Genomic DNA, 27185 nt, shown 5'->3' with positions numbered 1-27185 from the left:
TCTATATTTGTGTTGGTGTGTGTGAGATAGGGTCATTCATCTTAATAGGTGAATGGTACCGGTGTGCGCCATAACATATACATCTCTATAGATCCTAAATGGTCTGTGAGGACTGGTTTGGTAATCTTCAGTAAACCCCAAGTCCATTTGGCATACAGAAGTCAGTCTGTCTTATCTCTAACTCATGAAGGAATGTTTCAATAGCCACAAAATGTGTTCCTATGAACAACAATAGAAAAGCTTTTTATTTTTATTGTTTGTTTTTATTTTTTTTGATCAATTCTTTTCCTGGATTCTGGGATTTTTCAGGCTGTACAGAAACCTACACATGCCAAAGTCCCCCCCCCCCCCCCCCCTCTTTTTTCTTGTTTTGCATTAAGTCACTGCAAAGCAAAGTATGATTGCTATGTGTAACTGTGCATCACTGTTGTTCCCAGTATTCTAGGAAAAATGATATAATGGGGAACAAAACTGAGCAATCATCTGCCTCTGCTCAGATGCATCCTCCCAGCTGATGTGTTTGGTGCAGTGGGGGTCACCCATTGGTGCTGTGGATTTGCACAGACTGTTTCTATGTAGACTATGAATGTGTTGTCTGCAAAAAAGACACACAAACCAGCTATGTGCATCATTTCCTCATGAGCAGAATCACTTCAAACTGAACAAATACTGCAAGCTTACACCTGCAGACTGCAAATGACTTTCAGTTATCTTTTGACATTTAACCTTCAACTGTGTCAGGAATTGACTAATGTTTAAAGTAAACATGTCATTTTAGTAGAGGCTATAAGCATTTTATTTTTTTAATTTTTTTTTTTATACTTGCCTGCTTTGTGCAACAAGATTGCAGAGAGAGGTTCCTCCTCTGTTAACAGTCCCCCACCAGCACTGTCTGCTCCTTCCTCCTTGTGCCTCCATAGCATACCAAGACCTAAGGCGTCACCCGTGTGCATGCACTCCCAAGCCAGACTGTGTGCATCCATAGACCTACACAGCTGGTAAGCTATGCCCTCGCTCCCTCCCTGCAGGAGTTTGACAGCAGCACGAGCCTAAGGTTACCTGTTTTCCCTCTGGTGCTGGAGTTGTGACAGGAGTCAGGTAAATGTTCAGGTATAGTGTGGGAAGTAGGACAAGTAGCGGGCCATTTTTTTTTTTTTTTTTTTTACCTTTTTAATTCAGGGAACTTTGACTTACGAACCACTTTAGGGAACCTAAAGGTGTCTGGAGATAAACTTTTCAGAGCATGCCTGGTGCCCCAAAAACCTGTTATGCACATCTTGACTTTAGCTAGGAAGTCAGTGCTGCCTTGGACCTACGCTTTATATTGAGAGACCACCCATTAACTTGCTGGACCAGTGGGAAAGGGTGAGATCAGTGATTTGCATTTTGGTAAAAATGTGTCTTCCATGATAGGAAAGCATGGAAAACGCAGAAAAGATGAACAAGTTTTAATTGGCGCATTTTTAAAGCGGTAGTAAACCGCACTTTTTTTAATCACCTGCAAGATAAATGCATAATGACCTAGCATGCGTGGCATATTTACCATAGAAGAAATCCCTCCAGCCATACGTTGTCACCGCTCAGCGAGCTTCCATCACTCGGTCTTCCTAATGGGTTTGAATGCTCGGGCCGTCTGGCCAAACTGCGATGACGTCACTCCCGCGCATGCATGAGGGAGTCACGGAATGCAGCACAGAGCTCTGAAGAGATGGCATGAGTATGCCCTCCCTTCAAAGCGTATGTGCTGGTATACTCACTGGCTGCATGCAGTGTGAAGATCTCTAAACACTACAAGTTTAGGAGATATTCACTGTACCTACAGGTGACCCTTATTATACACTTACCTGTAAGTACAAGTCAAAAATAGGAGTTTACTTCCACTTTAAATCTCATGGACATATTTCCAACAGGCACAGACACGCCCCACATATTGTACGGTATGTTACATATTAATGAAATGCACTAAAGAGCGCATCCTGTGCTTTGAGGTAAGTGCACACACATTTTCTAATGCAATGGTGTGAATGGACCTTCTAATTTATGTTGGGGGTTGCACAGCAGAGCATCCAGTACCCTCATTACAAATAATCAGATGTGCCACTTTATTTATATTACCAACTTGTATTACTTTTTATTTAGTTCGCTCTTCTATTTATATGTGAGATTATAATGCTAAAAAAAACAGTACTCAGCTAGGCAGGTACAGTGTAATTGGTAAGACCTCTAGTGAACGGAATTTACTAAAATTAGAGCATCTGTGGAAGGCAGCCAATCAGCTTCAGCCTTAAAAAGCCGAAGCTGATTGGTTGCCATGCACATCTGGCCCAGTCTTTTCTACATGTAGGGTGAGCATGTGCTGTTTAGAGTTGCACTCAACCACTTGTGGGCGGGACAATGCGGCCTTGTGGGCGTGTCCGTGGAAGCGGTTAGTGTCTGAGTTAGAGACAGATGACGTTCAGCTGTCACGCCTCCATCGGGCCGACGACGTGCGCGTTCCACAATGTTGTGAATTGAAGTTGCTCGTTGTGTGTCTCGGGGTCGCGCCCGGGGTCTTAAAGCGACAGACTAGACTAGCACGGGGGCGCGCTGCTCGTCCTGGAGGAGAGGATCTGCTTGCCCTACCCGCTAGGGATTTTGGGGTGAGCAAGCAGCCGCCGGTGACCTCCAGTGATCCTCACCTGCGGAGACGGAGGAGCTGTGGGCCCAGAGCAGGCACAAGGTATGACGCCCACTAAGTGGCTGCATGTTGTGATGTGCGGCTCCTCCCCTCTGCTATGTAAACAGCGGTCACCTGGGTAACGTGTGCGGTAGGGTCGGCGACCCCTGCCCGGTGCTTTCCATGATCCGGGCTGTCCGCACGTGTAGAACAATGTGTTATTGTTGTTCCGCCGTGTGCGGCCCGCTTCCTCCTCAGCACATCCCCCGCCCCTCTCCTCCGATCTCCCTCCTTTTGTGTCTCGGTGGGCTCCGTGCATGTCCTGGGCCCGGCGGGTGAGTCTGCCTTCTTGTCTTTGTTGTGGCTTTTGTGTTTTCCTGCTGAGCACATGGCCTGAGACAAGAGGCTCTTCTTAAAGACACAGCGGGCACATCATGGTGTGGTATGGGGGGAGAGGCTCTATACCTAGAAAGAAGATCAATGTCAGGAGCACTCTGCAGACACAACACCTGACTGCCTATTCATAGCATACAGACATGAGGCCTGCCTGAGTGCTGAGGGCATAGGGGGACAATGTGCATGACCTGGGCTAGTAACACTCAGGGGTTGTGGAAAGGCATGCTGATTGCCACTACTTCTTCTTCTTCTTCTTGTCTTTTGTCTCCCTGTCTGTGGGCACCTGCAAATATTATGGGCTGAAAGATCCAGAGGAGTGACAGGAAAGAAAACAGCCTCTGATGGCTCTACACACCCCACACACTCCCATACAATACCCCTGAGCACTCCGGTGAACAAAGTGGGACATAAAGATGATAACAAGCTTACCTAGGAACATTTTTGATGGATCTTTTTGGTATAAGTTTTTTTGGTTATAGTTTACTTGGCATGCATCATTATTTACAAATAGGACCATTCTGAGAAACAAAGGCTCACTTATACAGACATTGAAGGTCATGGACATAGTACAGGCTGTGCACATTCACTTTGTTTACTGCATCTTTATCATAGTCTGAGTTGGTGCAAACATCAATACCTGCCCTAGCTATATCTGACACTACAACATGTAGTTGTAATGTATCTCGAATGCTGCATAGCTTACATTGTGCATGTTCAGTGATAGCAACACAGGCTATCTAGTCTTATCTGGACTGTATGGTAAATGGTATGTAAACCCTAACCATGAACTTTGCTTATTTGACCCTTTTTAGTCCTTAACTACTTCAATACAGGGCACTTACACCCCCTTCCTGCCCAAGCCAATTTTTAGTGCTGTCGCTGTTTAAATGACAATTTCGCCGTCATGCTACACTGTACCCAAACAGAACTTTTATCATTTTTGGTTCCCACAAATAGAGCTTTCTTTTGGTGGTATTTGATCACCTCTAGCAAAAAATAAAAAATGCAAACAAAAAAAAAAGACCTAAAATTTAAAAAAAAAAAAAAAATTTCTTTTGTTTGTTATAAAATTTTGTAAGTTTTTTTTTTTTTTTTTTTTTTTTTTTCTTCTCCTTCACTGATGGGCACTGATAAGCCTGCACTGATGGGTGGCAGTGATATGCAGCATTGGGCGACACTGATGGGTACTTATGGCTGGCACTGCTGGGCACTGATAGATGGCATTGATAGGCATCACTGATGTCCCTGGCAAGTATTGGGAATGGGCACTGATTGGCATTTCCCTGGTGGTCCAGTGTGGTGACAATCCCTGGTGGTCCTGGGTTGGCATCTGTGGGGGGGGGGGCTGCGCTGATAAGCAGTCGGCACAGACCTCCCCCCCACCCCCGCCAGGAGAGCAACCGATTGGCTCTCCTCTACTCATGTCTGTCAGATGCAAGTGAGGAAAAGCTGATCAATGGCTCTTCCTGTTTACATCATGATCAGCCATGATTGGACACAGCTGATCATGTAGTAAAGAGCCTCCTTCAGAGGCTCTTTACTCAGATCAGTGTAGCGGTGTGTAAGACTGATGAACCACACCACCGATCGGGCACGTGAGAGCGGTCGTTCTGGAGGGCCGTCATATGACGTCCACCCAGAACGAGAGCCGCGCCGCCCAGCCGTCATTTGATGGCCGGTGATGGGAAGTGGTTAAACATCTACCATTTTGAAGAAATTTTTTTTTTTTTTGTTTTTAATGAGTGAACAAAATCTGTTAGAAATTCAAAACTGTCCTGTGTTACCTCAAAGAGCCCTCCTAGTTCTTAAACAAGAAGTATGGACTTCAAACAGACATTTATACTCACCAAGATGGATGCTGAACAATCAAACAACGCTGATCGCTCAGTTCTCCCCCTCTGCTCTGAGCAGAGAGCAGTTACTGTCAGCGGCTCTCTGCTCTGCCCCTCCAGAGCTCACTGGAGCGCTGGGCTGTGGAGGGGGTGGGAGGGGCTGCCTCAGGCTCTCAGCAGATCACTGAGAGTCTGAGCCAAGTAATATGGTCAGGATCTTTTCCCATACTGGACTGGCTCTGTGACATCAGCCTTTAGCCCGCTGTCGGCTGAACGTGGGTCACGAGTGCAGAACAAACTGCACTCCTGTGGCCTACAGGAGAAGTATAGTTAAAATAGGTTTGGCTATACTGCTCCTTTTACTTGGACCACAGACAGGTTAGCCTTTATATTGTGAAGATCTGAGAGCAGGAATGACTGAGTAGTGAAAAACACTGGGCAGGCTGACCAGACTCCAATCTACTAAAATTCTGTATGTTGTCAGGAGCAGAGTATATTTCTGACTCCTCAACATGTATTTTTCTGTACTAGGGTGTTTTGAGGCTAAAACATGGGGAAATGTGCATGTTTTTGTGAGGTGTGCTGTGTGTAGTGTTTTTGTTTTGTTTTTTTTTGGGGGGGGGGGTTTTATTTTATTTATTTTATTTTTTTTTTGCTTTGGGCCCTGGAATACATTTTTAAAGGAGAACCTTATGGTTAGTTAAATCAAGATCAATATTGTTTGTTCTTCTCTCTCTGTATGGCAGAATCAGTAGATCACTGTATTGTAAGGCTACATTCATACTGATGATTTAGGTTGGTGCAAATTGCATTGACAGGAAACATCTGATTCCTGCTGCTTGTGAGTGGCTAGGTGCAGCTGTTGGCCCCCTTCACTATGATGGCAGGTGGCCAGTGGCCACAGCTATGTGGCTCTTTACAGATCCAGCAACCTTTTGTGTATTCTCACCTCCACCCACACATCTTGTGTGACCTGTGCAGTATAATAAAGACCTATTGGCTTTTGGTACTGCCCCTTCTTGTTCCAGTATGAATCCTTCTATGCTCTGAACTACAAGAGATTAGTATTGACAGAGATACTATTTCAAAATACATCTAAGGATATTTGTGAAGAAGTATAAAGTACCAGAATATAAACAATAAATTTTACCTTTTAAAGTGGTGTTCCAGCCGAAATTATACTTTTTAAATAAAAATACCCCTATAATACACAAGCTTAATGTATTCTAGTAAAGTTAGTCTGTAAACTAAGGTCTGTTTTGTTAGTTTATAGCAGTAGTTTGTTATTTTATAAACTTACCGCAGGCCGTGGCCATCTTAAGTCTGGGCATCTGAAGCCAGACTGTATTTCTTCCTGGATCTCATCCTTGCAGATCTCACACATGCTCAGTGCAGCACAAGCAGTGTAATAGGTTTCAGGTCAGGTTTCCATAGCAACAGCAGTGTCAGAGGAAGTTGCCGCCCCTTCCCAGAAGGCATTGCAAACAGGAAATGATGCGATGGGCCGTGGCCAGGGAGGAGGAAGTGAAAAATGAATACAGCAGATATACAGTAAGTGCTGAGAAAAAAAATAAAAAAATATCCAATTTGTTTACAGTGCACAGTTTAGTGAGGAATGCTGAAGAGTTGTAAAAGTGGGTGGAACTCCACTTTAAGGCTCCATGCACACTGGACGCTAAAATCTTTTAAAAAGCCAGTAGCTTTGCAGTCTTTTAACGTTTTTGCAATAGCGTTTTTTTTTAGCTTTTTTTTTTTTTTTTTTTTTTTTTTTTTTTTTTCAGTGGATCAAAAAACGCTGGTGAGCCACGTTTTTGAGTGTTTGACGTTCATCCAGCGTTTATCTGCGTTTTTTTAGGTAAAAAAAGGCACTTTGAACCCGATTTTGGGCGTTCAGAAAAAAGCCCATAAACTCCACTGCTCATTAAAGCTGAAAAACGTCTGTGTGCATGGACACTTAGGCTTACATTGAGTGGAGTTTATGGGTGTTTTTTTAAAAGCCCATAAACTCCAATAAACTGCAGTTTATCAGCTCCAGTGTGCATGGCGCCTAAGACCTATAATTGTGATTAGAAGGTTCACTGTTTGACACAATGTATATCATCAGTCTATTTCCCAGCGGTGTTTGAACGTTTAGAGGGTGCAGATGCAAATCAAGCAATGGCTCCCTCTTTTGATTCCAGTTTTGGCTCTGTTTTGTGGGCTGTGGGCTTTACTGTACATGTGCACAGAAGTGTCCAAAGAAGCGAACAGTGGGCAATCAAGCATTGTGGAGGAGAGGAGGGGTAGAGCGCCTGTGTTGAACTCTTGTGAGTGCACAGCCACTGCCAGGAGGAGAGAGAAAAGAGGAGAATCCCATCAATATTTGTTGGTATCTATCTCCATCGCTGACCTTAATCCGTCCCACAAGTTATTTCTTTAATTTTAGCAAAGCTGTACTGGATTATGTACTCTGTCTTAAGCAGCAACATTAAGAAAAAGGTGTGACCTATACTACTTTTGATCAATACATAACTGGATTAAATGGAGGGTAGTTATACATGCCTACACTTTTTCTATACCTTTTTTCTATTTAGAATTTTTTCAGGAATTCTGCTTTTACACACATTTAAATCTATTAAATGTAATTTTATTAAAAACATGTTAAAATAAATTTAAAAATAAAAACCATATATCAGGCCATAATGATCAGAGCATGTTGGGTACAATTCTCGTCACTCCCAGCACATTTCGAATAGACTATATTTCTTCTTCAGAATAACAACAGTTAGTAAACATCCAAGGTATAAATCATACAAATTATTCATATCACAGCAAGAACACGCTTACAGACCCAAGCAATAATGGTAAACATATGGCCAACCTCATTGCTGTGCTGAAAAGCCACCCGGCAACCTCCCAGGGAAACTCCAAGGAGCACCTCCCTCAGCAGGACCCAAGGTGCCACTATTAGAATGACCAAATGCACATAGGCATTAAAGATCGAATTTCCAAATTTATACTGTACATTCCTATCATCCTCATAAATGACAAATGTCAGAGAGCCTACCTTCTATATGGGTATTGCTTAGGATAGTACAAGGTTGCCTTGAAATGGTGACCAACCCACACTTCAAATAATGACCTGATCCCGAAGAGCCTGGCGAGTGCTAAAAAAATACATTTACAGATGTAAAAAAATATCTCCAAATTAACCACCCTCTCAAACTAAACATTAGATTCAAAAGTAAAATGCTTACGTTGGTACAATCCACAGGGAAGAAATTACTCAGGGCACTATCCAGCCCAAAGTCCAAAATGGAATGACCTCCTGTCTTCAAATCTGAGACTTAATAAATGCCTTCAGTAAGATTAATTTTTCCTAAATATCTAAAACTGGCAAGCTGGAGTATTGGCAGATTCCAATATGTTTCAATGGGATTACGGTCGAACAAATATGGCCTTCCAGTTTTGAGTATAAGCAGGAGTACTAGCAGATTTCAGGAACAAGTATGATGCTTTCAGCTTCAGGTGTAACCCCCTAGTAAGCTGAAGTACTGACAAGAGTCAATGCAATGAATGGTGTGGTGGGAGTGTAAGATATGTAAATATATGCTGCTACTACTTTGTAAAAAAAAACAAAAATGTCCTCCTATTGTCATATTGATGAAACGCGTTGGAAGCCATTTGTGTCATTGCAGTCCTTCCGGTTCTTGGAATATCAGGTCCGAGGAGTGTAGAGCGTCCCGGCCATTGTTTTTCTTAAAGCCCCATACTAATACTGTATGTTGCAAGTGCGTTTTTATACCTTTTTTTTTTTTTTTTTTTAATAACAAAAATGGTATAACGATGTGAAGCCTTGCTTTTTTTTCATTTCATTCCATCTGGCCCTGGCTTGTGAATAATGGAAGATTGATAAAGGGAGTGAGGAGGAGGAACCCTTCACAAAAAAAAACCTAAATAGAAACTAGATTAAGGACTTTAACGGTACCACTTTAAGTATGATAAAATATCAAATATTATACAAAGAATATTATAAAAACGCATATACCGATACAAACATTACACAAGTACAAAGAGTTGTATGCTACTGTATGGTAGTTTCCTCGTCATCCCTGATCGATAGAGATCGATCTATCTATCTATCTATCTATCTATCTATCTATCTATCTATCTATCTATCTATCTATCTATCTATTTTGGGTGATGGGTTGCTTGCTGTGACATTGACGTGTTTCACGGGTCACTGCTAGAGGTCGACCGATATATCGGCCGGCCGATATATCGGCCGATATTTGGCTTTTTTTACTTAATCGGCATCGGCCGATTGTGCTGATAAAAAAAGCCGATTATAACTTCAGCGGGACTTGCAAATGACTTCTGTAATAGAAGTCAATGTAAGTTTTCTGAAGGTTTCTTCTCCTCCTCTGGGCAGCCTGCCAAGTCAAGTGATAAGAAGATACATTTGTATCTCTTTCAGGTTCTTTTATCAATAGACTGAACTCCGTGTGTAGAAGTTCTCAGTTTAACCATTTAAAGACTAAATCTTTTTTGACATTTGTTGCTTACAAGTAAAAATTCTGTATTTTCTGCTAGAAAATCACTTAGAACCCCCAAACATTATATATTTTTTTTTTAGCAGAGACCCTAGGGAATAAAATAGCGGTTGTTGCAATATTTTATGTCACACGGTATTTGCGCAGCGGTCTTTCAAACGCAATTTTTAAAAATAAAATACACTAATTAAAAATAAAAAAAAAAAAGCAGTAAAGTTAGCCCATTTTTTTTCGTCCAAAAGTTTTGGTTACCTGTTTTTGTGTATTTAATATTTAAGATATAGTTTTTTTTTTTTTTTAATCTAAATTATACATACAAGTGAACTGATTGGAGGTTTGTTTTGTTCAATAAATGTTTAAATGTAAAAAATTTTCTGTATCACTTATTACTTAAGGTTGCTTTCACACTGGAGCGGGCAGGCGTTGATGGTAAAACGCTGTTAGTTTTAGCGGCGCTTTACCGTCATTTTAGCGGCGCTATTCGGCTGCTAGCAGGGCGCTTATAACCCAGCTAGCGGCCGAGGAAGGGGTTAAATGAGCCCCTGAAGTGCTGCTGCCGAAACGCTTTGCAGCCGCTTCGGCAGCAGTGCGCATTCATTTCAATGGGCAGGAGTGGTGGAGGAGCGGTAAACACCGCTCCAAAGACATCCTGCCAGCGCATCGCCTCAGTGTGAAAGCACTCGGGATATCACACTGAGACTGTAGGGAAGCCGTTTTACAGGCACTTTACAGGCGCTATTTTTAGCCCAAAAGCGCCTAAAAAAACGCCCCAGTGTGAAAGGGGTCCAACTGTTAGATTTTATGAGATGAAGGGGGGAAAAAGAAAAAAAAAAAAAAAAATCGGCCTAATATATCGGCCCAAAAAAATCGGCATCACATATCGGCCATCGGCCTCCGCGATTTCTAAATATCGGCATCGGCATCGGCCAGAGAAAAACCCATATCGGTCGACCTCTAGTCACTGCCCGCTTCCTCAGGAAGAAAACTAGAGTCAAGCTCTATAATAATATTAATAATAAAAAATATATATGATTGTCAGCTTCAGTAAACAGGCCTTTTCAATAAAGCTTCTTGCACCAGATGGAATACTCTACATACCTATCATCATATAAATAAGCATAAAAAGAAACACAATAGTACTACGACCAATTGTTGCCAACTTTTATAATGGATAGGGCCATGCATCAGGCATATGTCCAATGTGTCACCATATGCCAGGGTACAAGCCTCAATAACAGGTCTTGGTAGATATCTAGGAAATACGGAAAAGGGCATAATCGTCCTACTCAAGTGTACATTGCATTAATCAATATAACTGGGATTGTTAAAAGAAAAATGATCCATAAGATTGATAAGGGGCCCTAAAATGTCCTAACTACACCCCTTGGTGTATTTTATTGTACACGTGAGTATTACGATAACCATCATGCAGTAAGGGGGAGGGGGGGGAGGTATTTGATCCCCTGCTGATTTTGTACATTTGCCCACTGACAAAGAAATGATCAGTCTATAATTTTAATGGTAGATTTATTTTAACAGTGAGAGACAGAATAACAACAAAAATATCCAGGAAAACACATGTTATAAATGTTATAAATTGATTTGCATTTTAACCTCCCCTGGCGGTATTCCGGAGAGGCTCGGGGTGAATTTTCCTTACCAAAAGCGGTAACCACGAGCCACACTCAGGATTGCATCTTGGGATCCTGGGAAAGTTACTTACCTTGTCCCCAGGATCCTGCGATGTCTTCCTGCTGTGTACTCCGCTCGAATGTGTGTGCCGGGCTCCATTCCCTGCGAGCTTCGTGATGCAATGGGACGGAGCCTAGTGCCAAATTCAAAAAGGGCAAAAAACAAAACGCATACAGTACACTGTAATCTTGCAGATTACATTACTGCAACAAAACCTTTCACTTCCTTTTGTCCCTAATGCTTTGTCCGGTGCCCTGCATGCAGATATTTTATACATTTGCGAAGGGATCAAATATATTATCAAATTATAGATTATAGAGAGAGAGATTTCACACACACAATCTCACAAAAGTGAGTACACCCCTCACATTTTTGTAAATATTTTATCATATCTTTTCATGTGACAACTCTGAAGAAATTACATTTTGCTATAGTAGTGAGTGTACAGCTTGTATAACAGTGTAATTTTGCTGTCCCCTCAAAATAACGCAACACACAGCCATTAATGTCTAAACCACTGGTAACAAAAGTGAGTACACCCCTAAGTGAGAATGTCCAAATTGGGCCCAAAGTGTCAATATTTTGTGTGGTCACCATTATTTTCCAGCACTGCCTTAACCCTCTTGGGCATGGAGTTCACCAGAGCTTCACAGGTTGCCACTGAAATCCTCTTCCACTTCTCCATGATGACATCACAGAGCTGGTGGATGTTGGAGACCTTGTGTTCCTCCACCTTCTATTTGAGGATGGTCCACAGATGCTCAATAGCGTTTAGGTCTGGAGACATGCTTGGCCAGTCCATCACCTTTACTCTCAGCTTCTTTAGCAAGGCAGTGGTCGTCTTGGAGGTGTGTGTTGGGGTCGTTACCATGTTGGAATACTGCCCTGTGGCCCAGTCTCCGAAGGGAGGGGATCATACTCTGTTTCAGTATGTCATAGTATAAGTTGGCATTCATGGTTCCTTCAATGAACTGTAGCTCCCCAGTGCTGGCAGCACTCATGCAGCCCCAGACCATGACACTCCCACCACCATGCTTGTCTGTAGGCAAGACACACTTGTCTTTGTACTCCTCACCTGGTTGCCGCCACACACGCTTGACACCATTTCAACCAAATAGGTTTATCTTGCTCTCCACGGTTCCAGTAATCCATGTCCTTAGTCTGCTTTTCTCCAGCAGATATCTATCTATCTATCTATCTATCTATCTATCTATCTATCTATCTATCTAAGAGAGACGGGTGTTTACGTGACTCCATCATGATGCTTCTCTTTGTGCCTGTGACAAAGTCTGCCTGACACATTCAGGCAAACAGGGAAGCATCGCAAAGGCCCAGCAAGTGCATGCGGTTGCGGCGCATTTGCAAAAATGGGGTTAAAACCACCTCTGTGGTTGAAATGTTCCTTTAGCTTTGTGAATGTGGTGAAAACTCACTATAATAGACAATAGCCAATCACATGCAAGGGAAAAAAAGTATTTTACATTATGATGGGCAGGAGAAACTTGCCTCTTTCAGTCAACTAAGGGAAAATTCTCTTGAAAAGGGAACAGCCTATTTTGCCTTTACTAATTCAACTACAAGGGCTTGTTATTTCAGATACCGTATATACTCGAGTATAAGCTAAGTTTTTCAGCACGTTTTTTAGACTTAAACCCCCCCCCCCCCCCCTCGGCTTATACTCGAGTGAGGGTCTCGAGTGAAGGTGCCCATCTGTACCTTTGATTAGTAAAACAGCGGGTGTCTCCCATGCAGTCTGTTCGGCGGAACAAAGCCCCGCCGCCTCTCCTCGTCTGTGATAGATGGAACACTGATACATTGCTGGGAAACTGTATCGGTGTTCCGTCTATCACAGAGGAGGAGGCGGGGCTTTGTTGGACGGCCGCCGAACAGACTGCATGACACCCGCTGTTTTAGTAATCAAAGGTACAGCTGCAGGTGGGCACAGTGAGGCTGCAGATGGGCATTGTTTACATAGTAGCTGCTGCATTTCCCATCCTATGCTTATATTCGAGTCAATAAGTTTTCCCAGTTTTTTTTTTTTTTTTGTGGTAAAATTAGGTGCCTCGGCTTATATTCGGGTCGGCCTATACTCGAGTATATACAGTAAGTTTGCAGAACAGCATACATATCCTGTGAAACATTTTCTTAAGTGGTCATAAAGAGTGCTATAAAGAATATAAAACAGTTCTGATAGCCATATTTGTTATGTTTTGCCCATTTGACTGTTGTCAGGGGGGCTGGGCCGACTTAAAAAAAAAAAAAAAATTAAAGATCCTTACATTTACCCAGTGAAGTGACTAGCAGCAGGTGATACACAGATACAAAACCTTTCTCTATAAGCTATACCAGTTTATCTGCAACCTCCTTTTCTTTACAGCCTTCCGATGTAAACATTTTACATCTCCGCTCTGAAAGCAGGGAGTGGAGATCTGAAGTCTTACACTCAGTGGGGGAACATACACAGCTGTGGCTGTCAATCACAGGCTGTGTACTGGAGCTCTCCCTCCCAATCACTAATTATTTGAGTTGAAAAAAGCTGTCAAAAGTGATTTATGCAGATAAGAGGAGCCGAGGCAGCATAGAGAAAATACTCTGTGCTTTGGATAAAGGCAAGTACACAGTATAGAACGATATGCTTTGTTCTGTTTTATAAGTCAACAGTCAGTAATCCTAATTTGCCATGCTCAGTCAGGGACTGTGGAAGTGGGTCAAGTGATGGTGGTGTGGATTTGTCCCAATTTTTTGCTAGGCCAAAGGTGTTTTTTTTTTTTTTTTTTTTTTATTGTGTACTGTGCTTATAACATTTTCCATTGAGAAAGTTCTCTCCCAAGAACAGTGGTGCTTAACCACTTGCCGACCGGCTCACGCCGATATACATCGGCAGAAGGGCATGTACAGGCAGATTAATGTACCTGTATGTTGCCTTTTAAGAAGCGGTTTGCGGGCGCGCATGCGCCATGACCTTCGTGAGTGTGACCGCAGTTCCCGCGGACCAGATGTCTGGGGGGATACCCGCGGTTGTCTCACGGAGAGGAAGAACGGGGAAATGCTGATGTAAACGAGCATTTCCCCGTTCTGCCTAGTGACAGGACACTGATCACCGCTCCCTGTAATCTGGAGCGGTGATCAGTGTCGTGTCACACACAGCCCCCCCCCCCCAGTTAGGATCACTCCCTAGGACACTTAACCCCTACAGCGGTTAGCCACCTAGTGGTTAACCCCTTCACTGTCAGTCACATTTACACAGTAATCAATGCATTTTTAATTGCACTGATCGCTGTATTAATGTGAATGGTCCCAAAATTGTGCCAAAAGTGTCCAATCTGTCCGCCATAATGTTGCAGTCACGATAAAAATCGCTGATCGCCACCATTACTAGTAAAAAAAAAAAAAAAAATTAATAAAAATGCCATAAAACTACCCCCTATTTTGTAAACGCTAAAACTTTTGCGCAAACCAAACGCTTATTGCGATTTTTTATTTATTTTTTTTTTTACCAGAAGTATGTAGAAGAATACGTATTTGCCTAAACTGAGGGAAAAATTTTTATTTTATTTCATGTATTTTTGGGGGATATTTATTATAGCAAAATGTAAATAATAATGCGTTTTTTTCAAAATTGTCGCTCTTTTTTTGTTTATAGTGCAAAAAATAAAAACTGCAGAGGTGATCAAATACCACCAAAAGAAAACTCTATTTGTGGGGGGAAAAAAGGACGTCGCACGACTGCGCAATTGTCAGTTAAAGCGACACAGTGCCGATTCGCAAAAAGTGCTCTGGTCTTTGGGCAGCCAAATGGCCTGGGGCTTAAGTGGATAATCTGCATGTCGGGCCATTTTATTCTCCCCGTCATGTCTAAATAATCCGGTGATATGAGGGTTTTGACTGACAACAGTTGCAGGGGTTTCAGCAACCACTGCAAATAATGGGTGAGTGCGAGTAACCTTACATGGTACCTCTCCCCAGCAGGAAGAGGAGTAGAAATTAAAGTGATTGTAAGGGTTCGTTTGTTATTTAAAAAAATGAATAAAATATTATACTTGCCTCCGCTGTGCAGCACGTTTTGCACAAAGTGGCCCCGAACCTCGTCTTCTGCGGGCCCCCAGCAGCTCTTGCCGCTCCTCCCCACATCAGATAACCCCCTAGGAGAAGCGCTCTCCTGGGGGGGGTTACCTTGCGGGTGCGCTCCCGAGTCCATAGCTGCCTAATGTATTATTCGGCCCCGGCGCCCGCGTCATTGGATTTGATAGCAGCGGGAGCCAATGGCTGCGCTGCTAGTAAATCTATCCAATCAAGAGCCGAGAACCCCGGGCAGAGAGACAGCGCGTCCCCACCGGGTCGAGTTCCAGGGCTCAGGTAAGTAAAACCGAGCGAGGAGGGCTGGAGGGCCGGTCGCTGCCAGGTTTTTTTTTAACCTTAATGCATAGGTTGCATTAAGGTGACAAAACACGAGGGTTTACAACCCCTTTAAGTACTTGTGCCATTTCATTCCGAACCATTTAGCAGTGTTAACCCCTTCCCGCCGACCGTACGCAGATATGCGTACTCGGCTTTCCGGGGTTATACCGGGATGATGCCCACAGCTGCAGGCATCATCCCGGTACCGTTGTTTCCAGCGGGCGATCGGCTACCCGAGTATAACAACCGATGCGGCTAAAAGCTAAATACCGGAGGAGCGGGAGGGGACATCCTCCCGCCACCTCCCACCGCTGTTACCGTGCGATAGGGAAGCCCGGTGTCCGATCAGGTATCTTCGGCAGCTGGGGGCGGGCTGGAACGAAGCTGTGGGCGGCTTCGTTCCAGCCTTCTCGTTGTAAACGCGGAAGCGACGTCATGATGTGACTTCCCGTTTACTCGGCTGCCAATGGCGCCGAATTTAAAAAAGTACACAGTATTCAGAATTGCCGTTTTCGGCGATCTGAATACTTTGAAGTGTAAAGGAGGGATGGGGGGTCTAAAAGACCCCCCATCCCTCCATAAAGAGTACCTGTCACCACCTATTACTGTGACAAGGGATGTTTATATTCCTTGTGACAGCAATTAAAGTAAAAAAAAAAAAAAAAAATTTTTTAAAACACAATTTATAAAGTAAAAAAAAAAAATTTTTTTAAAGTGCCCCTGTCCCCGCGAGCTTGCGCAGCGAAGAAAACGCATACGGAAGTCGCGCACGCATATGTAAACGGTGTTCAAATCACACGTGAGGTATCGCCGCGATCGTCAGAGCAAGAGCAATAATTCTAGCCCTAGACCTCCTCTGTAACTCTAACCTGGTAACCGTAAAAATTTTTTAAAGCGTCGCCTATGGAAATTCATAGGTACCGTAGTTTGTCGCCATTCCACGAGTGCGTGCAATTATAAAGGGTGACATGTTTGGTATCTATTTACTCGGCGTAACATCATCTTTCACATTATACAAAAAAATTGGTAACTTTACTGTTTGGATTTTTTAAAATTCATGAAAGTGTCCCTTTTCCAAAAATTTGCGTTTAAAACACCGCTGCACAAATACCGCGTGATAAAAAATATTGCAACAATCGCCATTTTATTCTCTAGATTCTCTGCTAAAAAAATATATATAATGTTTGGGTACTCTAATTTTCTAGCAAAAAATACGGATTTAACTTGTAAACACCAAATTTCAAAAATAGGGTTGGTCATGAAAGGATTAATGGTTTTTCAGCATCAAGAGGGAGTATCACGCTGTTGTGCGTGTTTTGCAGGATAAATTCTATATTGAGGAAAAACTTAGGTTGCAGCAGTAGACCTTTTGAGGGGTAAACCGTGATTGGTCGCTAGTTAACAGCTTAAAGTGTTACTAAACTCACAACAGTAAAATCAGTCTGTATATGCAGTAAAGCATGCTTGTTATACTCCGTATGGCACCTAAGGCGTTAATCCCCTGCAGTGTGTAAAAAGGCTGTTTGATCCTGTCTTCTCCAATCCTCCCCTTGCATTTTCTCCAAAACATGTCCGGAGTCAGCCTGCACATGCTCAGTTTGGTGTGTATTGCTAGAGGTTTTTTTTTTTTTTTTCTCTCTTGGGGGAGTGCAGAGGGTCAGGGGTCCTGCATCTTGATAGTACAGCTAGTGCCGTATGAAAGCTCCTCCTACAAGCTTTAACCAGGCACTGATAGTCACAAGTCTGCTCAGTACTGCTGATGAGAAGGTATTTAGCCGTTTATACTTACTAAAATTATATTTCCATGTTCTGTGTACTGTGGGAGACTAGATATAGTAAATGCAGGATCCTGGATTTAGTAATACTTTAATTATACAGTTGTGCTCATAAGTTTACATACCCTGGCAGAATTTATGATTTCTTGGCCATTTTTCAGAGAATATGAATAACACAAAAACTTTTCTTTCATTCATGGTTAGTGTTTGGCTGAAGCTATTTATTATCAATCAACTGTTTACTCTTTTTTTTTTTTTTTAAATCATAATGACAACAGAAACTACCCAAATGACCCTGATCAAAAGTTTACATACCAAGTTCTTAATACCGTGTATTGACCCCTTTAACATCAATGACAGCTTGAAGTCTTTTGTGGTATTTGTGGATGAGGCTCTTTATCTTCTCAGATGGTAAAGCTGCCCATTCCTCTTAGCAAAAAGCCTCCAGTTCCTGTAAATTCTTGGGCTGTCTTGCATGAACTGCACGTTTTGAGATCTCCCCAGAGTGGCTCAATGATATTGAGGTCAGGAGACTGAGATGGCCCCTCCAGAACCTTCTCTTTATTCTGCTGTAGCCAATGACAGGTCGACTTGGCCTTGTGTTTTGGATCATTGTTATGTTGGAATGTCCAAGTACGTCCCATGCGCAGCTTCCTGGCTGATGAATGCAAATGTTCTTCCAGCATTTTTTTGATAATGTACTGCATTCATCTTGTCATCCATTTTGACCAAATTTCCTGGGCCTTTCGTAGCTCACACGTCCCCAAAACATCAGCGATCCCACTCCGTGTTTCACAGTAGGAATGGTGTACCTTTGATCATAGGCTTTGTTGACTCCTCGCCAAATGTAGTGGTTATGGTTGTGGCAAAAAAACTCAATTTTGGTCTCATCACTCCAAATGACTTTGTGCCAGAAGGTTTGAGGCTTGTCTCTGTGCTGTTTGGCGTATTATAAGCGGGATACTTTGTGGCATTTGCGTAGTAATGGCTTTCTTCTGGCGACTCGACCATGCAGCCCATCTTTCGTCAAGTGCCTCCTTATTTGTGCATCTTGAAACAGCCACACCACATGTTTTCAGAGAGTCCTGTATCTCACCTGAAGTTATTTGTGGGTTTTTCTTTGCATCCCGAACAATTTTCTTGGCAGTTGTGGCTGAAATTTTAGTTGGTCTACCTGACCATGCTTTGGTTTCGACAGAACCCCTCGTTTTCCACTTCTTGATTGGAGTTTGAACACTGCTGATTGGCATTCTCAATTCCTTGGATAACTTTTTATATCCCTTTCCTGTTTTATACAGTTCAACTACCTTTTCCCACAGATCCTTTGACAATTCTTTTTGCTTTCCCTATGACTCGGAATCTAGAAACGTCAGTGCAGCACTGGATGAAAGATGCAAGGGTTTGTCAAGGTTTCCAGAAACTCATTGACCTTTTATTCTCCCCTCTCCCCTCTCCCCTCTTCCCTCTCCCCTCTCCCTCTGTTTGGCTGAAGCCATTTATTAACCATGAGTAAAAAATGTTTTTGTGTTGTCCTTCATATTCTCTGAAAAATGGCCAAGAAATCATAAATTCTACCAGCGTATGTAAACTTATGAGCACAACTGTAACTATCTAGAGGTGGGGATTTGTCTAGAATATTATCCATGGTTAGCAATGAGATGGTCTGGTTAGAATCTGGTTTAAAAGGATCCTTGTCAGGTTTCAGGATAACCTATAATATTGCTTTATACTTGGAAGCGGGAAGGGCACCTAGAGTGCATGCTTCTTCCAGCATGTGCAGAAGGTGTGGAAACAGATTTAGGAATATTTCCTGCAAAGTTGCCATAATTGCAAGTACTGAATTAATGGTCTTTATTTAGTACTTAGTAAGTTTAAGTCCAGAAAGTCTTGAGTCTTCCCATCTCCATTTTAGGGAGCATGAGTTTGTCTCAAAGGGTACATGTTGTTGTGTTTTTTTTTTTTTTTTTTTTTTTAAAGGGGTTATGGGTTTTAGAGACTCAAGAGTTTTTATAAAATGTGAGGAGTTTGCTAGAATATCACCAGCAGAGGATACTTTAGTTTAGCTTGCACAGTGAAGTCATTGTAATGCTGGTTACACAGGGCCGAAAACAGTCGGTTTAGTAGGAACTGGCAGACTTTTGGCTCCTTCAGTAGGAACTGGTGCACTTTTGGCTCGTATGTACAGTTGCACGACCGGCTTCTGTTGAATGGGCATACTGGAAAACCAGCATCCGATCAGTGCTGGCAGCCATTTTTACTGGCAGCTGATCAATGTGTTCTGGCGAGGGGGTAGCCCCCCCTGTAAGAATACAATAGCACAGCAGGGGAGATCATCACAGTAATATAGCTTGTGTTAGTATAGCGATCTCTGTGCTGTGCTGTGTTGCAGGGTAAATGAATCTCAAAAAGTAGTTTAGCAGAATTACAAATTCTTTGACGGGTTAAACCGTTTCCAGTATTGTATTTTATTTAAAGCAGTGGTGCACCGAAATGAAAATTAATGGACCGAAACCGGAAATTCAGGATGCACTTGGCCGAAAACCAAAATGGACAGTTAAACAATAAAAAAAAAAAAAAAAAATTGTGATGTATAATGTGGCTGGCGTTTTTGCATCGAAGTCAACGGGATGCGTTTTTGCATTGAAGTCAATAAGACGCAGCATGCCAATATCGGCGCCTTTTTATTTTCTTTCAGCAAAATGCCAATAACCCTATTTTCATAATAAAAATATATATATATATATATATATATATATATATATATATATATATATATATATATATATATATATATATATATATATATATATATATATATATATATATATATATATATATATATATATAATTAATATCGCTGTGCATCCTTTATTTCTTAAAGCGGGGGTCCACCTATCTATCGGTTTGTTTTTTTTTAGTTCATTCACAAACTTTTCTTCTCAGCATTACATACTCACATATTGTGTGTAATATGTCCGCCTGTGTCAGATTTCGTCGGAAAGAATAACTTATATTATTCACTGCAGGCGGTTTCCATCTTCATTGTGGGCATTTGAAGCCCACAAGCATTTATTTCCTGGATGCGGTGAATGCTGTGCTCCCAGCATTCACCGCTCATTCCCGCACATGCTCAGTGGCATCCTGGGAAGCCTGAGACTAGCTCCCAGGAGTCTGGGAGAGGCTAGAAACACGCCTACTCCCACGGGAGGAGAACCAGGAAGTGCAAAGAAGAATAGAAAAATAAAAGGTAATTACGGCGATTTAAATTTTTTTAAACGGCATGTCAGCATCTAGGCAAGGAAGAGAATACATACAGATATTGTTCAAAATTTGGGTGGAACCCCGCTTTAACAACTTTTCATGATTTTACTTTTTGTTTTCACCTTCTGGCCCTGTCCACTTCGTTAGAGGTTACTGTTTTGCTTGCTCACCCTTAAAGCAGTGTTCCGCCTGGAGAAAAAAAATAAGTCAGCAGCTACAAATCCCGTAGCTGTTGACTTTTAATATATGGATACTTGCCTGTCCAGGGAGCCTGCGATGTCGGTATCCCAGCCGATTTTCAGGTTGGGTGCTGCCTCCGACCTTAGTTGTAAGGGAAAACCGGCAGTGAAGCCTTTTGTTTTCACAGCCGGTTCCCTACTGTGTATGTGCGCTGCACTTTCTGATTGGCCTTGTGGCGGGAGGAGAGGGCCGAACTTATGTGGGACAGCGCTGTCTCCCGGAAGTGGGGAAGGATGCCTGTCAAAAAAACAGGTAAAAGATCAGCAGAAGTTCCACTTTTGGGTAGAACTCTGCTTTAACTCCCCAGTCTGCACAGAACAAAAAGGCCATTGGTGTTTCCTTAACCTGCAGTTTAATAACCATGGTCACGAAAGGTCCACAGAATGTAAAGAAGATATTCTGGAAATCTAAACAAAATACATGATCGCATGTTGTTGTTTCTTCAAAATGGCTGTTAAAATAAGGCCCCATGCACACGAGACGCTGGTGCAAACTCTGCTGAACACATGTTTTTAAAAGCTGAAACCAGCGTTTAGAAACGCCCGTCTTGCCACGTTTGCATGCTGCGTTTAGCTGCGTTTTACTGCATTTGCGTCTAGAAGCGTTTAGTTAAGATAACAAAAACCCTCCCCAGCACTTTTCTGCAGCAGGGAATGACATTTTGCGACCCGATTTTGGGGCCCCATATCTCAGGGCCAAATTTAGTGTGCAAACACAGTGGAACTAGCACTACAACATATCAAAATTTGGGATTCCTAGCACCAAGTGGCCCCGAGATATGGGGCCCCAAAATCGGGTCGCAAAATGTAATTCTCTGCTGCAGTTTACCATCATATTTCTGTGTTTTCTGGTCCAAAAAATAGGGTTCCTTTTAAAAAACACTTATTAACGCAAACGCGGTACCGGCGTTTAGCAGCATTTGGCGTCTGAAACATGGAAAACTTTTGCGTCTGAACCCATTTTTTTTTTTGCTTCTGGAAAAACTAGGTTAAACAGAACTGCCTAAAAACGCCAAAGAAACAAGACTTTTTACATGGACACATAGGATAACATTGATTGAGTTCAGGGGCAGTTGAAAAAAGTGTCCAACTGCCTCTGATCGCGCATTTAACAGGGTCTCTTGTGCATGGGGCCTAAAGCTGGCAAAAAAGGGTTTCTTGGAAATTCTCGCCTCTTTTTTGCTATCCACACTGCTTCAATTAGGAAAAACCACCTCCCAAAGACTCTCTTCAGAATCAAACCCTTCAGGAGTGTCTTCCTGACGCCCCACTGCACTCTGTAGTTGCTCCCACCAACGCTTAAGTTACCATAGGACACAGTAGTAAAGTAGGTTCCAGTAGATCAAACCACTACAGGTAATGGAGGACCAGGATGATGACACTCCCAAAAGTTTTGACTTTTGCAGAGGCTTTGTGAAGCAGTTTTATTTCATTTCTTGTAAAGCGCTGCACCCAGCTGTTGGCACTTTATAAATTCTGTGTAATAATTTTAATGGCTGACAGCAGCAATATTTCCAAGTAACCTTTATTTTGTCAGGTGTGATTTTATTTTTTATTTATTTATTTTTTTAGCGACAGAGTTGCTGTAAAGCTGAACATGGCGCACAAAACCCTTAATTTACCACATTCCTTTTAATAGCCACTAAGGTTATAAATCTTTTTTTTTTGTGCTTGTGAATGTAGCAGTTACAACATCACTGTTCTGCACATAATGGGTGGGACGCAGCAGGCCTGCCTGCAAAAAACTACAGGGGTATGGTGGGTATAAGACCAGTCACTATGCACAACGAGGAAGTCCAGCGGTTAATGGTCTCTATTACAGAAAGCTCCTAAGCTCTTGCGCAAAGGCAATGCTTCACGCTGGATTACTTCACAGATCTGAAAGAAATGCCCAAAGCATAGCAAGATTCAATTAAAAATACACATTCATGTAATATACAGTGAGGGGAAAATGTATTTGATCCCCTGCTGATTTTGTACATTTTCCCACTGACCAATAAATGATCAGTCTATAATTTTTAATTGAAGGTTTATTTTAACAGCGAGAGACAGAATACCAACAAAAAAATCCTGAAAAAACTCATTTCAAAAAAGTTATACATTGATTTGCATTTTAATCAGTGAAACAAGTATTTGATCCCTTGGCAAAACCCTTGTTGGCAATCAGAGGTCAGACGTTTCTTGTACAGGGGGTCCCCAGGTTACAAAGAAGTTAGGGACTGTAGGTTTGTTCTTAAGTTGAATCTGTTTGTAAGTCGGAACAGGTACATTTTTTAAGTGTAGCTCCAGCCAAAAAAAAATATTTTTAAGCTTTTTGGATATCATAGGGAAGGGTTATCACCCCTGTAACATTTGTTTTGCTGTGTGTGCCCCTGTTCAGAAGATTTCACCTCACTTTCTGTCCCAATGACAATTGGATTTTGAAAATTGTGGGTTGTTGTGGAAACAAGCCTTGGTGATAAAGCATCAGTGGAGGTACCTTTTTCCCATAATAGCTCTTACAGGAGTGAATTTCCCTTCCTAGGGGTAGATTTCCTCTCACTTCCTGTTGTCTCCCTTCGTTTGTAAGTAGGAGTCGTTTGTAAGTCGAATGTTTGTAACTAGGGGATCCCCTGTAGTTGGCCACCAGGTTTCCACACATCTCAGGAGGGACTTTGTCCCACTCCTCTTTGCAGATCCTCTCCAAGTCATTAAGGTTTTGAGGCTGATGTTTGGTAACTCGAACCTTCAGCTCCCTCCACATATTTTCTATGGTATTAAGGTCTGGAGACTGGCTAGGCCACTCCAGGACCTTAATGCTGCTTCTTGAGCCACTTCTTTGTTGCCTTGGCCGTGTGTTTTGGGTCATTGTCATGCATCCACGACCCATTTTCAATGCCCTGTCTGAGGGAAGGCCGTTCTCACCCAAGATTTGATGTTACATGGCCCTGTCCATTGTCCCTTTGATGCGGTAAAGTTGTTCTGTCCCCTTAGAAGAAAAGCACCCCCAAAGGTTAATGTTTCCACCTCTGATGGTGGGGATGGCGTTCTTGGGGTCATAGGCAATATTCCTCCTCCTCCTCCTCCAAACACGGCGAGTTGATTCAATGACAATAAGCTTGATTTTGGTCTCATCTGACCAACACTTTCATCCAGTTCTCTGAATCATTCAGATGTTCATTAGCAATCTTCATACAGACCTGTACATGTGCTTTCTTGAGCAGGGGAACCTTGTGGGCACAGCAGGATTGCAGTCCTTTACAGCATAGTGTGTAACCAATTGTTTTCTTGGTGACAATGGTCTCAGCTGCCTTGAGTTTATTGACGAGATTCTCCCATGTAGTTCTGGGCTGATTCCTCACTGTTCTCGTGATCATTGAAACTCCACGGGGTAAGATCTTTCATAGAGCCCCAGACAGAGGGAGATTGATTGTTATTTTGTGTTTCTTCTATTTGCGAATAATCGCACCAACTGTTGTCACCCTCTCACCAAGCTGCTTGACGATGATCTTGTAGCCCATTCCATCCTTGTGTAGGTCTACAATCTTGTCCCTGACATCCTTGACCAGCTCTTTGGTCTTGGCAATGGTGGAGAGATTGGAATCTGATTTGCTTCTGTGGACACGTGTGTTTTATACAGGTAACACCTGTATAAAACACACCTGTATACAGGCTACTTTTACTCATTAACCGCTCCAGCCCCGGAAGATTTGCCTGCTCAATGATCAGGCCATTTTTTGCGATTCGGCACTGCGTTGCTTTAACTGACAATTGCACGGCCGTGGGACGATGTACCCAAACAAAATTGACTTCCTTTTTTTCCCACAAATAGAGCTTTCTTTTGGTGGTATTTGATCACCTCTGCGGTTTTTATTTTTTGCGCTATAAACAAGAGCGACAATTTTGAAAAAAAACCACTATTTTTACTTTTTGCTATAATAAATATCCCACTTTTTTTATACAAAAAAACCCCCAAATTTTTCCCTCAGTTTAGGCCGATATGTATGCTACATAATTTTGGTAAAAAAAAAAATTGCAATAAGCGTATATTGATTGGTTTGTGCAAAAGTTATAGCATCTACAAAATAGGGGATAGATTTATGGCATTTTTATTTATTTATTTTTTATCGGTACTGCGACATTATGGCGGACACATCAGACACTTTTGACGCATTTTTGAAAATATTGACAATTATACAGGGATCAGTGCTATCAAAATGCACTGATTACTGTGTAAATGTCACTGGCAGGGAAGGGGTTAACACTAAGGGGCGATTAAGGGGTTAACTGTGTTCCCTATGTGTTTTTCTAACTGTAGGGGGAATGGGACTGTCTAGGAGGAGAGAGATCGATGTTCATCCATAGTATAAACACATGATCTGTCTTCTCTCCCCTGAAAGAACCGGGATCTGTGTGTTTATACACACACAGATCGTGTTTCTTGCACTATCACGAGTGATTGCGGGAGCCCAGCGGTCATCGCGCCCGCTGGGCACTCGCATCGGCTCCGGGCACACGCTGCGGGTGCGCGCCCTCCTAGTGGTCAAAAGGCGAAGCGACGTAAAGTAGCGTTGTTTCGCCCAGCCGTGCCATTCTGCCGCCTTAAAACTGCGGCGGCTGGTCGGCAAGCGGTTAAAATGCAAATCAGTTTATAACTTTTTTGAAATGTGTTTTTCTGGATTTTTTTGGTGTTCTGTCTCACTGTTAAAATAAGCCTACCATTAAAATTAGAGACTGATAATTTTCTTTTGTCAGACGTACAAAATCAGCAGGAGATCAAATGCTTTTTTCCCCTCACTGTATATAGACGATATTTACTTATCCCAGGGTCCAACTTTACCATTCAGATGTATTCAAGGAGTGCTTATCCAAGCCTTTTGCACTGATCAGGTTAGGAGTGGGCTCTGTTGTGTCCTACTGGTAAACTTGTTAAAGCCCTGCTCCCAGGATATTAGTACCTCCACCTCTAACCCCTGGTAGGGAAAAAAAAAAAAAAGAAAACCTATACAAATACCCATTTAATTTACCTGAAGCCATAGTCGCATGACAGTCCATTTCTCTTCTTCTGTTTGCTACCTGGTGTCCTTTTTCAGATGTCCACATCATTGCCTGCTTGATATGCACGCCTCCTATTGGGGAAGGTGACCTTTCCAGAGATCAAAGTCCTCTTTCATAGGCTTCAAAGGCAGAAGAACTCACGGACAGTGAGGGGACCAGTGCCCGAGAAGATATTATGCAGCAAAAAGTTTTCCCCAGGGCAGAAGATTTAGTTATGCTCCTATAGGAAACTATGAGTTTGATCCATTTCACTGTAGGAAGTGATTTGTTGAATCAAGACACTCGTAAGATAATTGATGCATAATTTATTATTAAAATGTAATTTTTTTTTGGAGTTGGGCTTTAAATATACATTTGGTAGCTTGTTGGAAAATATTTGTTACAGTGTGCCATGAAAAATAAGGGAAGGATTTAACCCTGTGTGTACTTGTACTTTGTAAGTCTAATTTGTGCAGGCCTGTGGTCAAGCAGACATTGCACCGCTGTAGTTCTAAGTGAGGAGTGTATTTAAATTCTGTGTGTGCCCTTTAAAGGTATACTGTATAAATATGATGTTCTTTCATAATATTACATGTATATGAATGCTTGTTTCTTTTGGTCAGTTTTTAAAGATTCCTTTTACTTAACAGAGGGCAGACAGCAGGAGTGAAGATACCGTGTATTGTGAAAGCCCATCTTGACACTTCGCCTTCCCGACATTACAAATGCGACCATGGGAGCTGGCAGTGAATAGGTGGCCTCCTTCAGCGCCCATTAACCAGCGGAGGTTCTTGGGACCCTGCAGCGCCCCAGCACACCTCAGGCGAAGGTAGGAGCTGCGGGGCTCTAGAAAAGGTATCACCATACAACACAGTGTGCATCACAGGCTACACTCCTTTTTAAAATTGTAACAAGAATCAGACTGTACTGCTTCTAAGTTTTATTATAAAGCCAGGTTTCTTTTTTTTTTTTCTCCTCTTTACTCTCTTGGTTTTCTATTACAAGCACACTTTTTTTATTTGTGTTTATTTTTTTTAGCATACATCATGGACATAGGGCCACCATATTATTCCTTACTCGTTGGCTTATGTACCACCTACAGGTGATTGAACACTGGAAAGACAGAAAGTCCTCCCCTATATAACCCCTCCCCTATATAACCCCATGGAGGAAGTACCTGTTTTTCATCAGTGTCTGAAGGTTATGGTTACCTTCAGACATTGATGATAAGCAGCTCTCTGCACAAATACTACCACATGCTCAGATGGTTCCAGTAAGGATCAAGCATTTGGGGTTATCCAGATCCATTCCTATAGCTATCGTGCTCAAATGAATGGTACCTGGACCTCGCTGCGAGGGAAGTGGATGACATGTGGGGGATTGCTTAT

General features: G+C 42.3%; 1 protein-coding gene across 6 annotated transcripts in view; it reads left to right on the top strand.

Annotated features, from left to right (window-relative positions):
- Nucleotides 1-27185, top strand: part of RNF44 (ring finger protein 44) — a 93126-nt gene that overhangs the window by 28902 nt on the left and 37039 nt on the right. For 2 of the 6 annotated variants that reach the window (XM_073620456.1, XM_073620454.1), the window contains exon 2: nucleotides 26448-26626. The exons of 1 other annotated variant lie outside the window; for it this stretch is intronic. In XM_073620456.1, the coding sequence (XP_073476557.1) occupies nucleotides 26523-26626 (104 nt within the window). In that variant the 5' untranslated portion in view covers nucleotides 26448-26522. Of the gene's footprint in view, nucleotides 1-2403; nucleotides 2720-2875; nucleotides 2992-26447; nucleotides 26653-27185 lie in introns of those variants that run through there. 3 more of the 6 variants (XM_073620455.1, XM_073620457.1, XM_073620458.1) reach the window with 3 other exon arrangements.

The sequence above is a fragment of the Aquarana catesbeiana genome, linkage group LG03, assembly GCF_042186555.1.
Source record: "Aquarana catesbeiana isolate 2022-GZ linkage group LG03, ASM4218655v1, whole genome shotgun sequence".
Taxonomy (NCBI): Eukaryota; Metazoa; Chordata; class Amphibia; order Anura; family Ranidae; genus Aquarana; species Aquarana catesbeiana.
The sequence above is the reverse complement of the archived record's forward strand: the minus strand, read 5'-3'. Positions and strand labels throughout refer to the sequence as shown.